The following is a 14,159-nucleotide window of genomic DNA, read 5'->3' on the forward strand; positions in this document are numbered from 1 at the left end:
AGGAAGGGTCAATTGGGTAATGTATGTCAAGCCCTTAGCACTGTTCCTGCCACAGAGTGAGCAATAATATCATCTATTATTATTTATTATATAAAATTTAATCACTAGCTCACTAACCCCAAGTTGGCATTATCAGCCATCTGGTCACCTTGCTTAAACCCTCACTGTTGGGACAAATGAAAAATGAACTCATCTACCCAACCAAAATATGAGAGCAGTGGTATTCTGGTTGTGCTCATGACTCAGAAGGGGTTAGGCTCCCCTGCAGTTTCCACTAAGCCCCAGTTCCTGGCCCTGGCAGTCAAGATGAGGAGCACAGACCAAGCCAGAATAAGTAACATCCTTGGTATAGTGCATCTCTGGGGTCCTCAGAGCAAGATGTGCACCCACAAGGCCCCCACAGCTCATGCAAGCCTCCCACAGTCAATCTGACAAAATTTTTAGCCCCCTTTGCCATTGTGGTGCTATTTATCTTGGAAGCACCAATAGGGTACTTGAAGACTATTGAATTTTGTGTTTAGTTATCAAATCAGAAGTAGAATTTGAGTCCAGAAGTCTCAGAAAGTCAATATTTTACATTCTAGAGGGCTTAGCAATTCAAGAAAGCCCCTTCAAGTCTCCAGAGACCTGGGGAGTAAGTGGGTTCCTGTCACCTCAGTTTGTTGCTGGTGCTGCCTATGTAACAAGGGCCAGGATTTTGAGAGCTGCAGCAGTAGCCTGACCAGTTACTCAATCTCAAACATCTCTAGGTAACCAGGCATCCTTTTTTTCTGCCAGAACACTGGGGACTTAGGAAGTTAGATGTGGATTCTAAGGGTGGGATGTGTCTCCTCTGACAGGAGTTCCCATGAGTACCCCGCTGGGCAGTGTATCCTAAGTCACCAAGGAAAATCCTCAGGCTGCAAGGAGCACTCACCTCGAGTATGGAGCAAAAGCCACAGACAGAAGATCCAACCATAATTCTGTGAAGTTTTTACAAATACAGGTGTTATAACTCCAACATCAACAACTACTCACAAATCAAGCAACCTCCTATACAAAGGGAGAAGACCCAAGGGGATCGAAACAAATGATTCTCAAAGTCTGCATCCTCACTGTTATAGAGGAGTTTGCAGATCCCACAGTCAAACAATAATCCTGGACCATTTACTGATCTAGATTTATTTTGTAACAATTTTCATATTTTTCCTCCTAAAATGGTCTACACTAGGAGTCTGACTCAACATTCTCATATACTATGGAATTAGAAGATTTAAGTAAGATAATATAATGACCTCTGCTTCAAAACTACCGTGATTCAAGATGGCTCTGTGACCAAGAATCCTCCACGTCAGCCACGGTGGTCACAAGGACTTGAAAAACTCTTCTGGAGGGCAGGACATGGAAATTTGTTCCACCAGAATCCAACTGAGAAAAAAGATTTTTATGTCTGTATGGTATATTAAAAAGTCAGACATTAAACTATATAAGTCTACCATAGTTTAAACTATGTAAAAATATTAAACATGGAGGCACATAGGTCTTTAAAGGTATTTGTTAACCAACTGTCATTTTCAGGGCAGAGTATATGGAAAGAGGAGAAGAAAAAGGTTTCCAGGTTAATGGGGTGAAAGGGCAATAAATGTAACTATACATAACATCTTCATCCTGGGCAACCTAGGTATACCAGACCACCTATTCTGTACAGGTCCTCTTTCTTGTGTACTAAGCTTACAGAGACTTGTTCCCTACATGGCCCTAAGCAAGCGTAGCTCACTGGGGTAGTAGGGTGGAGGTGTGTAAAGGAAAGCTGCCTGGGGGAGGTGGTCCCTGAGCTTGGATCCAGGAATGAGTAAGAGCGAGCCAGGTGAATATGCTGGAAGGGAGGGAGAAGGATTACAGGTGGTGCCTGGGTAGGGAACAGCATGAGCCCAATAAACTCCAAGACTGGAAGCACTGAGGGCTCTGCTGTAGGGTGAGAGTGAAGCTGTGTGCCGTGCTAGGGTCCCTGGGAGCTACTGATGAACTCTAAGCAGAGGAGACAGGACCAGGTTTAGACTTTGGACAAGACACTGGGGTGGTCGGGTGGGGTGTGGGAAGAGCGAGAACCACAAGCAGGGAGATGAACTAAGAGGCCACTGAGCTGACTCCAGGTGAAAGGTGCTAAGTATCCCAGCCTGTGCCACTGTGTCAAGAGAGGAGGCCATGAAAATGAAGACTTCACAGGAGATACAAGCGGCAGGACTCAGAAACGCAGAGAGTGAGGATAGTGTTTGGGAGGGAAGGAAGACCAAGGACAATCCTTCCCCAGTTTGTACCTCAGTACGTTTACCAGGTAAAACATAGTCTAGGAGGGGAGAGCTGGCTCAGAAGGAGGGCAGTAGCTGCCTTTTAGACACTTTGGTTTGAGTTTGTCGGTTCCTACCTTGTGGGAGGCGGCCGAGCCGGAGGCAGCAGTGCAGGAGTCACCACCAGCCTAGAAGACTTTAGAATCCTGAGGGAGCTGGAGACCCAGCAGGTGCGTCCAGGGGCAATGCTCCGAGGGAGAGCAGTAGGCTCTGGGTGGGCAGTGGGGGATCCACCAGGAAGGAGCAGAGGAAGAGGGCCTAGCTAAGACGTGCTCCTAAAACGCTCTAAAGAGCTGAGCTTGTAAGGGCCAGCGGTCTCCATGCCAACTACGGTGATTTCTGTTGGAGTCTGGAGTCTGGTGTTTAGCCTAAATAAAGATAGATGGGATTTCAGCAATGGAGGGGCAAAGGTCTCCAGCGGGGGAGGATCCTGAGAAGAGGCCCCTGAGGCAGTTCACAGCGGAGCAGAGCGGAAAAAGGCCTAAAAACTTCTCTTCCTCCCCCGTCTCCTTACTTCTGCTTTTTTGGCTCTTCTCTCTCCTCTTTTCTGTCTTCATCTTCTCTCTCTCTCTCCCTCTCTGCCTTCGCCCAACCCCACACTCCCTTCTGGGGAGAGACCCTTATTTTTCCAAGGAGCCCTGCAGCCCTGACCCTCACCAGTACACAAAAGCTATTAAGATCTTGTCAGAAATTGCCGCTCCAGCTCTGCGCACCTCGCCCTGGAGGGCCGGCCCGTGGGCCCTGGGTGAACTAGTTTGCTCTCTTGCAGAAACGAGGCCTGGAGAACTCGCTGCAAGACGCAAAGCATTGGCACGACATGGAGCTGCAGAACCTGGGCGCTGTGGTGGGCCGGCTGGAGGCAGAGCTCAGTGAGGTCCGCGGGGAGGCAGAGGAGCAGCAGCGCCAGCGTGCGCGCCTCCTGGCTCGCAGGGCCCAGCTGCAGAAGGACGTGGGGTCCTACCTGGCGCTGCTGGACCGGGCAGACAGCGGGTAGGCTCCGCCCCTCCGTCGGCAGTTACAGAGAGGGTCTTTGATTGTGAAGGTCGATAAATTATTTCTCTTCAAACAGTACAGAAGTCATTAAGATGAAAAGGAGGGCTGGTGGCGTGGCTAGGAGCCTGAACTCTTGCCTAGCTTGAGCGAGGCCCTGGTTAAATCTCCAGCTATGGAAAAAGGGGAGGGAAAGAGAGATCACTCCAGAGCACTCCTCCCCCACCCCACCCCTCTACATTCATTCCCACTGCCCAGCTAGGACCTGGGGATTTTTCTACCCATATACAGATGATACATATTTACCCACATACACATAGGTGTACAGTGTGGACGTGGACATGTGTGTATGCATATAACACATATACATACGTAAGACGTACATGATAGCTGTCACAGTGCTTCAGCTGCATAAATAGGACCTAATTAGTGGTTCCATAAACCTCAAACTTCAATATGCACCTCAGACAACAGGGCAGGTTAGTTCATTTGTTTCTTGGGCGTGTATTTGTTGTAAATGCAGATTCTGCTTCAGAAGGTCTCAGGTGGGACACAAGACTATCTCTCTGGTGATGCCTACACTGCTGTTTCTACAGAGCACTCTGAGCATAACCATAAACCATATTTATTTCAGGGTCTCAAACATAGGTGATTGGGGCCAGGGATTTAGCTCAGTGGTGTCACTGCCTGCCCTGCAAGCACAAGGTCCTGATTTCAATCCCCAGTACCAAAACAGAAAGAAAGAAAAAATAGGTGATCTAGTGACCTCATTAAAGATTCGCGTTCTTTTCATCTTCCTAACATACAACATGTTGGCTTTTTGTCTGCTTCGTCACCTGTGGTTGTCAAATGCCTGCTGTAGCTCCAGATATCACATCTTCATGGCCTAAAGAAGAGGGAGAGAAGAGTCGGTGGCAAAAAGGCTGAGTGATTCTTCTTTAATCGGTGAAAGAAAGAACTTTCTCTTGTATCTCATTCACCAGAACCTGCTGGGAACGCAGCTGTTTGGCTAGTCCAGATTTCATAGTGGAGGCAGGGAAAGGCTTGGACAGTCAGCCAGCCATAATCATATGCAAATGCACACATGTACACACATAGGAATATATGTGCACATACATTCAGTCTTTTTTAATAGATGGGGATTCAGAGCCATCTGCATCAGCCTTGGGGCTTAGCTTCCTTGCAAACTCTTTCCATAAATTCATGCCTTTATTTTTATCATAGTTCTGTATCAACATGCATGGAATAAGGAACAGGGTAGCAGGTCTAGGAGACAACTTAAGATCACATAGGCCAACCCCTCGTGACTCCAGAGATGATTCAGTTGGGAAGGATTTGTCCACCATCACACTTGGAGGAAGAGAGTGGGGCCTGGAGCTCACGTCTCAGGCTGTGAGTATAACGTCTTTCTCCGGAAGGAAGAAAGGCAAGAGAGCCACAGGGAAACATCTCCCCGCCTTCTTTCAAGTGAAAAACATGTCATCCAGCTTCTTTCCAACTGTCTTTTTATTGAATTGCTTTCTGTTGCTTATGAAAGCCAGATGTTCCTAACAAAGCTCATTCTTTCAGATGTCTATGAACATCTGAGTAAATATGCAAAAGTCACTTTAAACAAACAGGAAGAGTAGAGAGTTAGGTAATTACTGTGCTTAGTGAGTGTGCAATCCTGCCTCCTGCTTGCTTTCACCCTCACCCCAGCCACACCCCTTGCACAGACAGGAAACAGTCTCAGTTTAAGTCATTTGTCCAAGACCACACAGCTAAGAAGGTAATAACTGCAGCTCTTTAGTCTCAAGGAGCTAATAACCATGGGAAAATCCTTGCTACTGCCTTTTTCTTCTTTGTGCGTGCGTGCATGCGTGTGTGTGTGTGTGTGTTACTAAGATTGAGCTCAGGGCCTCCATGCTAAGCTACATCCCCAGGCCTTTTTAAAAACTTTTTTTTTTGTTGTTTTGAGACAGTGCCTCCATAAATTACTAAATTGCCCAGGCTGGGCTTCAACTTGTGATCCTTCAACCTCAGCCTCCTAGAGTACTGGGATTACAGGTATGCACCACCACACCTGGCTCCTGCTTTGGGGATTTAAAATCCAAAACTGTCTTGTTCCTAAGGCCACCTTCTTTATCATAAGACATCTGCCTTTCTAGAAATCCTGTTAATGATATTTTTACTGATTTTCCTCACGTATTGCTTCTGATTCACATGTGCTTCTTTCCAGCTAATGAAGAAATTTCCTCTTTTCTCAAAGAAAACACAGCCTTCTTCACCAACTGACCGTAACACTGCATGAAGAGCTTCAATCCCTGCTGGATTCCTCAGCTGGTCCCATTGGGGTGGAAAAGCTTCCTAGAGGTGGAGAGGGTCTTTTGCCTTCATTTACGCAATCTGTAACATGAGCAACCTCCATTGGCCCCTATCCAAATAAATGTTTTGTGTGCAGCTCACAGTCTGCCCACCTCGTTTAACTCTGTCAGGTGGAGTTTGATATCACTCTGCCTGGCCTTTGCTCTAGGAAGCTCTCGGTTGTTTATTTTGTTGCCGTTGTTTGTTTATTTGGTTTGATTTTTTTGAGACAGGGTCATACTACCAGTCTGCCCACCTCGTTTAACTCTCTGTCAGGTGGAGTTTGATATCACTCTGCCTGGCCTTTGCTCTAGGAAGCTCTTGGTTGTTTATTTTGTTGCCGTTGTTTGTTTATTTGGTTTGATTTTTTTGAGACAGGGTCATACTATGTACTCCAGACTGCCTTTGAACTCACAGGAGTCCTCCTGCCTCAGCCTTCTGAGTGCTTGGATTACAGGCACATGCCATCATTCCCAATTGTTTTGTCTTTGGCTTCATTTGGTTTGGTGCTAGGGATGGAAACCTGAGCCTAAAGCATGCTAAGCATACTTCTGCCACCATGCCCCCTGCTCAGACCAGCAGGCCATTCTTGAAGACTCTGAAAGGATCTTTGAGTATGATGCCATCTGCCTTGTCATCCAAGGGTCAACTGTTTTTGGGTTTAGCATCATACAAGTACTGCTTGGGCAAAAATTGTGCTCATGGCAGGCATAACATGGGGCCAGTTTTTTGGTGGGGAGAGAGGCTGGGAAGGAGATGCTTTATTGCCTGCATTACATCTGTGTCATATTTACAGACATCCCAGCCTGCGAAGACCTCTTGAACATGTTCCGCATGTGCATTTCCGTGCAGACACACACATCTCACCTGCTGTTGGCAGAGCACCTCAATCAGCATACAGGGAACTTCACTTTAAGCCTATAGAGGACTAATTAGGTAGTGGATGCTCACCCTGCTTTCAGTCACAGAATTTTCTTCCAGGATTCTTTCTCCAGCCCTTTCAAATCTCAGGCAATCCCAATATATTTCCTGCATCTGCCACCTACTCAGGCTCAGTAACTCTGCCTTCTGATTAAAATTGAAACTACCACCTGTGTCTCACCACAGGCTCTCAGTGCCTCTAAAACTACTTGTGTGCGTGCACACACACACACACACACTTTTAAAAAGCCCAGCCTAATTTCTTAGTACTTCCCTCAAGTTTCTGTCAACCTACCTGTCATGTAGGTCGACATATCCATGCCAGTCTCTGTCCTTGTGAGCTGCTGATCCAGACTCCAGAGAGGGACAGATCGGACACAGGCACATTTGAAGACCTCCATGCCTGAGGCTCTGAATAACCAAGGCTGACCCAAACAAAGAAACCTTGTTGTTTTTCCTTAAGAAAGTTTAAAAGAGGAGGAAAGCAAGGGGTCTCCTGGTTGGAACGACTCCAACTGGTTTTCCTTTCTGGCCTGCAGGATCAAAAGAATTCACTTATTAAGCCACATGGGCAGAGCAACTATGTACAGTTTGCACACCAATTCAGTTTGTTATTTGAGGCACAGAAATAAGCAAGACACCCCCTAATGCTCCATTTCAGCCAAGCAGCCTTGTTCTCCCTGCAGCAGCACACTATGGGGCTGCCCATAATTGCTCCACCTGGGTACAAGGGACGCTGCCAAAAGACAAAGTGCGGTGCTCCAGCTCTGTGGGAGCCCATGCCATGGAGGTACAGAGGCACCATTGATTGTTTGCCTCCTAACCAAAACCTAATCCCTAACCTAAATCCAGCCAGAGGGCTAGAAGGTGAGTGCCCCTCCCGGAAAGGCCAGCTATCTAAAGGAGGTCCATCTGAGGCTGTGGAACCTGGAAGCCAGCTCAGCCCTGGAAGCAGGGGCGCGTGGATGCGCACATTCTGCCGAGTTCCCACACAGCTTGCTACGCAGGGCCGCACACCCTCAGTCCCCTCATCAAGTAATTGCACAGAGCTGCTGCTGCTGTCACTCACTCAGTTAATCACCCTTTGGCAGGGAGAGCCTGGCAGACAGGGGCTCCCAGTTCCCAGCACAGGTGCTTGCTGTCTCTAACGAGGATTCATTAACAGGTATGAAAAGGCTCTGCTGGCTCCCACTCTGCCAGGGCCTTATTTAAATCAGGCTTCCTCACAACAGCTTGATACAATTATACTGAGGCAGTGGTTAACTGCCAGGTGGCAGGGAGGCTGCCACCTTGTGTTGGTGTCAAGGACAAAGCATTTGTTCTGGAGTAGACCAGAGAAGGGCTGCCGGTGGGCTTCTCCTGAGCACAGTGGGGCTCTCTTTCCAGGCCAGGCAGCTCGGGTTGCTAAGAACATCCATTGGCTTTCAGATCCCACATTCTTTTCTACCAGTGCCTTTAAATCTTATTTTCCTGGCCATCTGTAGCACTTCTTGGCAGGTTAGTCCCCAGACACTTCGTTGGATTTGGAGGACACCAATAAAGGATAAGTTCCTCCCCACCTGGGTTTACAGTCTTGCTGAGGAGTCCAGATGTGCATATAAAAGGAACAAAAGAGAAAAAGATAAAGCAAAGCAGGTAGAGCACTACATTATAGTTTGCCTGACTCCATGCAATTCATTTTCTTATCAAAGACATGAAGATAGATATCCACAGACTGAGGACGTAGCTGGTAGGTGGTGGAGCACCTGTCTGTCTACCATGTAGGAGGCCCTGGGTCCAAACTCTAGTACCGCAAAAGAGGAAGGGAGGAAGGGAGGGAAGGAGGAAACAGACACATCCAGATCTACTCTTAGTTGCTTTTCAGCAAGATGATTCAGCACCATGCTGGTCTAATTCTGTCTAAATGCCCCACAGAAATTCTTTTATAACCCCCTACAATCAGTGATGGTGAAACTCAGAGACTGAGTGCCAAACTACAACTCAAAACCCACTTATGTATTGCCAAGGGCCAACAACGCAATTAAACCTGAATACTGAGGGTTTAGTTTAGAAAAAGCAACTCATATATTGACATCTTTTGTCTTAAAAGAAAAGCACAGTAACACACATGCTGTAGGTTGCCACCACTGCCCTACATCATCTCACCTGTTTAGAGAAAAAAGGGTGATGGGTGGCCTCTTTGAGGGTAAATCTAGGATTTTATTTGGAGTTTCCAGACTTAGCAAATAAAAATGCAGGATTCCCAGTTTAACTTGAATTTTAGATAAAAACACTGAGTTATTTTTTAATATAAGTATAGCCCACATGCTGCATGAACGCTACTAAAAATCATCTGGCAGCTCAATGTTATCAGACAGTACTACTCCGTACTTCCTCTGCCCTCAAGTGATAATGAAGGGTTTGGCTGGCACTTGTAGCTCCATATCCCAACATACGAGGAGGGCAAGGGGCGACCCAGACTGTGTCCTTGGCCACTCTTCTTTAGAAACTGTCTCTTGACACAATAACACAATCATGTCTTAGAAGTTCATCTGCTAATGGAGGAAGAAGTAAAGCAAGCTATTTTCTCATGTGAAAGGTCTGGCTTAATTACATCACATAGACTGGTTATTCTGAACAAAAGAATGAGCAAGGGCTGGAATAGATCCCAGCCTCGACAGGATGTGCTGTGGAGTTGACAGAAAATCCAATCTTCCCTGTCATGCCCAAAAGGAAATGTCTCTTTTCTCCTGCTCTTCCTCCAAGTGCAAGGTAATTCACACCACAGGGAGTCAGGCTTCCTGTGTCATCCTGGGATTGGACAAAAGAGCCACGTGGCATTTTAGAAGGAGCCCTGCAAATGGGTGAGCAACACACTCCCAAATTTCTTTGGACAAGGCATACCAGAGGTACTCAGTTTTGTTTTCTGCAACTGAAGTTCTCAATGACATTCTGGACAGGAAAGTGTACAGAGAAGTTCACAGTTTTAAGCTAAAAAGACTATGTCGCAATGCTGATGATAATTAAGGCAACTTGCTGTGACTTAATGGTCATGAGTGGTGCTCTGGGCGCTTTCAGAGGAAAACAATTGGAGGCAGGAAATCAATAGACTGGGTGGCTCCTGGTGACCAGAAAAAAGAGGGAAGAGAGAGGGCTGGGGATTTAGCTCAGCGGTTCGGTGGCCTGCCTTGCAAGCACAAAGACCTGAGTTCAATCCCCGGTACCAAAAAAAAAAAAAAAAGAGGGGAGAGAAACAGTGTAGGGTAATAAATTGTCCTGAGGAAGTGACATAGTAGGTGTGCATATTGGGGGAATTTAATCTTAATGGAAAACTCCCTCAAAGATTAAATCCTCTTCCTCAGTAAATATTTATGCAACCCCTGTCACATGTCAATACATGTTAAGTGCCGTGAGATGAAAGCTACAGAGAGCAGACCTGCCTTTAACCTCATAGCATTTTGCATTAGGAACATACTGCAAACCACGTACATAATTTTATGTTTTCTAGTAGTCACATTTTTAAAAGGGAAAAAATAAGCAGATGAAACTAATCTTAACATTATGTTTAATTATGTCAATATGTCCAAATTGTTTTTCTTTTTTGGTGTGTGTGCGTGTGTGTGTGTGTGTGTGTGAGATTTAGTTTGGTTTTTGGATTTTTTTTTTTCTTTTGAGACAGAATCTTGGTATTAGTCCAGGCTGGCCTTGAACTCACAATTCTCTTGGCTCTGCTTTCCAAATGCTAGGATTACAGGCTTGAGTAACCACGTCCACCTTAATATAATTTTAAAATTATTAATGAAATATTTTGAATCTTGGGAGTACTGTCTTAAACTCTGACTTGCATGTTTACCCTTATAGCCTATTTCAATTCACATGCCAAATCATCAGCATTATTTGATCAGTACCTTAGATTTGATAACACTTATACTTAAAAAAGTAGATTTATGTACCCAAGTTATTCCAAGCACACTTAAAAGTTTTCTAATAGCTGAATTTAGAACTCCCAAAGTTGTTTTATTTTGATGTTCAATCCAAATTGACACAACTGGTTTACATTCTTGGGGAAGAGTTAATGTGATTTTGAAGTGAAAGCACATTAGTTTCAGAACCACACCTGTCCAAATTAACTCAGTCTAAACACATTCACAGAGCTATTGCAGATATTGAAAGTCGACGTTTGAGTTTTCAATACAAAAAACAACTTTTCATGTTTTTCAAATTTTATTTTTCAAGTCTTTATTTTTCAACTATTTTATACCACTTTGGTTTTTAAAATTTTCAACGAAAACTAACATTTAACACTCAGTTCCTCAGGATTGGCGATTTAACTCAGCGGCACAGGGCCTGCCTGGCAAGTTGAATCCCCAGTACCCCCCACAAAAAAATGCAGTTCCTCAGTCATACAGTCATATGTTAAGAGTCCAACAGCTACATGTGGCCAGTGGCTGCCATTTTGGATGGTACAAATTAGAGCTGGGTAGAGGTGGGTTATACAATGGGTTTGACCAGTGTATGGAAACAATATCGTATTTTCAGGATTCCTCTCCCCACTTGTGTCTGAAATTCTTAGCAGATGGGCTCCTGCCTAAAAGTCACCATTCTATTCCATCACCTTTCCAAGTGCTTGGATAGTCCTCCTACTCCACTGTACTGTTTCTTACAAGCTACTTTTGGAAGTTCTTTTCCAGTACTGAGGATTGAACCCAGGGCCTTTGCACTGAGCTACATTCCCAGCCCTTTTTTATTTATTTTGAGACAGGGTCTCATGAAGTCAATAAGCTGCCCAGGCTGGGCTTGAATTGGAGATCTTCCTGCCTTAGCCTCCCAGAGTGCTGAGATTGCAGGTGTGCACCACCACACCCAACTCCCAGCAGAGATCTTGAGCCTCCCATAACAGGTCTTTGGTGTCAGGCCAAAGCCTCCTTTTTTCCTTAATAGCCTAAGGAAAGGGTGAACTGAATCAAAAGAGGCTTGCATGACCTCACAGCTAGGCCCACTCAGCTGGCACACCACCCTGCCAGTTTCTTCTCTCCTTCATGGTGACCTTCTCCTCCCTGGGTCTGGCTTCATAAGTGCCCACTCCCAAACATTTCAGATCCTCAGTCAAAGAGGAACCCCGCCCATAGGATGAAGTCTTATTCTTTCCTCAGGTTCATGCAAATAAAGGCATGTGGCCAGTAATCTGTTTCAATGTCTCCAAATATTTCCCAAGTTTTAAATTATCAGTAACCAAGAGACTATTACCCTCAGATTACAACATGAAGCTCTAGGGGGCAGTGTTACCTGAACTCCACCTGATAGAGAAGTGCTGTACGGTAAGACAGGCCTTTGCCTTGCCTCCATTTTTTTCCCACAGAATGTTTTGTAAATTTGTGTTGCTAGTCTCCTGTCCAATGTATCAAAATGGTTTGTGACTATTTGAACTGTGTGACCTTTCAGAAATGTTCTGTTAAACTCCACTCTGTCGCAAGAATATTCGTAACTCCACCCCTTTGCTTTAGGAATGTTCTGTAACTCCACCCCCTTCCTTCACTGAGCATGCTCACCTAGCCTGTGGATTCCTATATAAGGAGCTCTCATTTCAGGTAGAGTGCTCAGAATCCTCTGAGCCTGCCAGGGCTCCCGGTTGCAAGAAAAGGCTTATCTCCACCTCTTCAACTGACTATTGATCAGATTCTCAAGTCTTCAAAGAATGAGAGCCATGACCCGGAGCTGCCACATTGAGCTGTAACACTTGGCTATAGCACAGAACTGCTCTGCTCTGCCACAAACACACCGACCAGCCCAAGTGCAGACAATCCCATGGTTTAATTTCACAATTTTTTTTTTTACTTTACCAGCTTCACAGTATGGTGTGAAAGCAATATAAATTGAGTAGAATCTGAACTTTGAATTTCGATGTTTTCCCTGACTAGCAACATTAAGTATGATATTCTCTCATGTAACCCACAGTTCCCAGCCAGTCACCTGGTCATGAGGGTGAACTGCCAGGACCCCATATTTGACTGTACTGCTAGGCTATGGTGTTCTGTAGGTTAGGTGATGGTTTTGATATGCGATATCCCCAATTTAGGATGAGTTTATAAGAATAAAACCCCACTGTAAGTGAAGGTGAAGCAGGAAAGAGGGAGAATCTCAGCATAGATAATTCTTTTAACACACAGATAGGAGCAAACACATCTTTTAATGATGCCAGTGGCTTAGCAGATGACTCCTGTCAGTCTTGAGAGCCCCAAATAGAAGTTTGCACTTTCTCATATACCTCATTTTACATATAGGAGGCTTAATTCCATTGATGTTTCCCTGGGAATACAGCAAGCAGGATTTACACAAAGCAGAGCAATGGAGAGGGGAGGGCAAAGAGTCTGGCAGGACTTTCTGAGTCCGTACATTACCTTGGTGACAGATTACAGAGGTTGTCATGGATACTCAGGTACATTTTACAAAGAGCATTAGTTACCTAGTTAACCCAGTTGCCTAATAACACAATTAACCCGTAGTTGCCCAACTCCACATGGAGGGGTGGTCTCCTCTCTCAAAGGAGCATCCGTATACTCCACAACATACGATGTCCATGGAATGCAGACATCAGTGATTGTATAATGTGCAATTGCTGAATGTGCTATTAGAAATAAAACCACTTCAGACGGAAGTCTGTTAGGCCCCAGGTAAAGCTGAGACACTAAAGTTCCCCCTGCAGGAATAAAGGGGAGATGAGAGGAAAATGCAGAGAGCAACACAAGAAAAGTTGCACATTTCTATTTTGCCACTGTGTAGAGAAAGAAAAAATATTTCTCCTAATGATATGAATCCCAAGCTGGTTCTCATGGAGACTTGTATGTACTACTTGTGCAGTCAAAAACAAACAAGCAAACAAACAAAACTCAGACACAGAATTTCATTTAAAATAGTCTCATTTTATTATGAGTTCCTTGGCAGGGGTACAACCCAAACTTATATAATTTGGGGCGCTCAGAAAAAGAACATGAAATACCTTGTTTTTGCACATTTTACAGAGACATATGATTGTGTAAAGCTGAGGTTGGGGCTCCTTCTGGGCCCTTGGAAGAGAAAGTCTTTTTCAGACAAGGTCTCACTTATGTAGCTCAGGCTGGCCTCAAATTTGCTATCCTCCTGCTCCAGCATCCCAAATGTTGGGATTACAGGCAGGAGCCACACCCAGCTGCAAGCGGGAGTCTCTTAAGCTTGCATTTCTTTGGTAAATCCATCTCTGCTCAAGTGATGGCAGGCACAAATAGAAATCCTTTAAGAATAAATTCAGTCCAACTCAACATCAATAACAACATATCATAAAATGTTATTTTATCCTGTTTTCAGAGATAGAAAAGTGTGAAACAATGCATTTTTTTAGGACCCATGAAATGCTCTTCAAATATGAAAACAGTTGCATGTTAATGCATGTTGGGGTGCCAAGAAGATGGGATGTACACAATGCAATGACAATGATGAAAGCTACCATGTGTCAGGCTCATACAATGTGTCACCCTTCTTATAAACTTTTTTGTGGTTCTCACCAGAGCTTAGTGCCACTGCCAAAGATTTGGAAGGTGCAGGGTGCTAATTCCAGTCATCACC

The 14,159-nt window shown here is 45.0% G+C and overlaps 1 protein-coding gene and 1 long non-coding RNA gene across 4 annotated transcripts in view; one reads left to right on the plus strand and one right to left on the minus strand.

Moving 5' to 3' along the window:
- Positions 1 to 5,754, plus strand: part of Bfsp2 (beaded filament structural protein 2) — a 66,211-nt gene extending 60,457 nt beyond the window's left edge. The window contains exons 6-7 of one of the 2 annotated variants that reach the window (XM_010625473.3): positions 3,097 to 3,317; positions 5,536 to 5,754. In XM_010625473.3, coding sequence (XP_010623775.1) covers positions 3,097 to 3,317; positions 5,536 to 5,539 — 225 coding nt within the window. In that variant the 3' untranslated portion in view covers positions 5,540 to 5,754. Of the gene's footprint in view, positions 1 to 3,096; positions 3,318 to 5,328; positions 5,364 to 5,535 lie in introns of those variants that run through there. The other variant, XR_004515495.1, reaches the window with a different exon arrangement.
- LOC104863154 overlaps positions 1,277 to 14,159 on the minus strand; it is a 71,272-nt gene continuing 58,389 nt past the window's right edge. Inside the window, exons 4-8 of one of the 2 annotated variants that reach the window (XR_004515497.1) lie at positions 6,877 to 7,114; positions 4,084 to 4,203; positions 3,289 to 3,490; positions 2,405 to 2,695; positions 1,277 to 1,407 (exon numbers count right to left, since the gene is read on the minus strand). This is a non-coding gene — a long non-coding RNA (uncharacterized LOC104863154). The remainder of the gene's footprint in view (positions 1,408 to 2,404; positions 2,696 to 3,288; positions 3,491 to 4,083; positions 4,204 to 6,876; positions 7,115 to 14,159) is intronic. The other variant, XR_004515496.1, reaches the window with a different exon arrangement.

This window comes from Fukomys damarensis, unplaced genomic scaffold, assembly GCF_012274545.1.
Source record: "Fukomys damarensis isolate Sample0158 unplaced genomic scaffold, DMR_v1.0_HiC HiC_scaffold_37, whole genome shotgun sequence".
Taxonomy (NCBI): domain Eukaryota; kingdom Metazoa; phylum Chordata; class Mammalia; order Rodentia; family Bathyergidae; genus Fukomys; species Fukomys damarensis.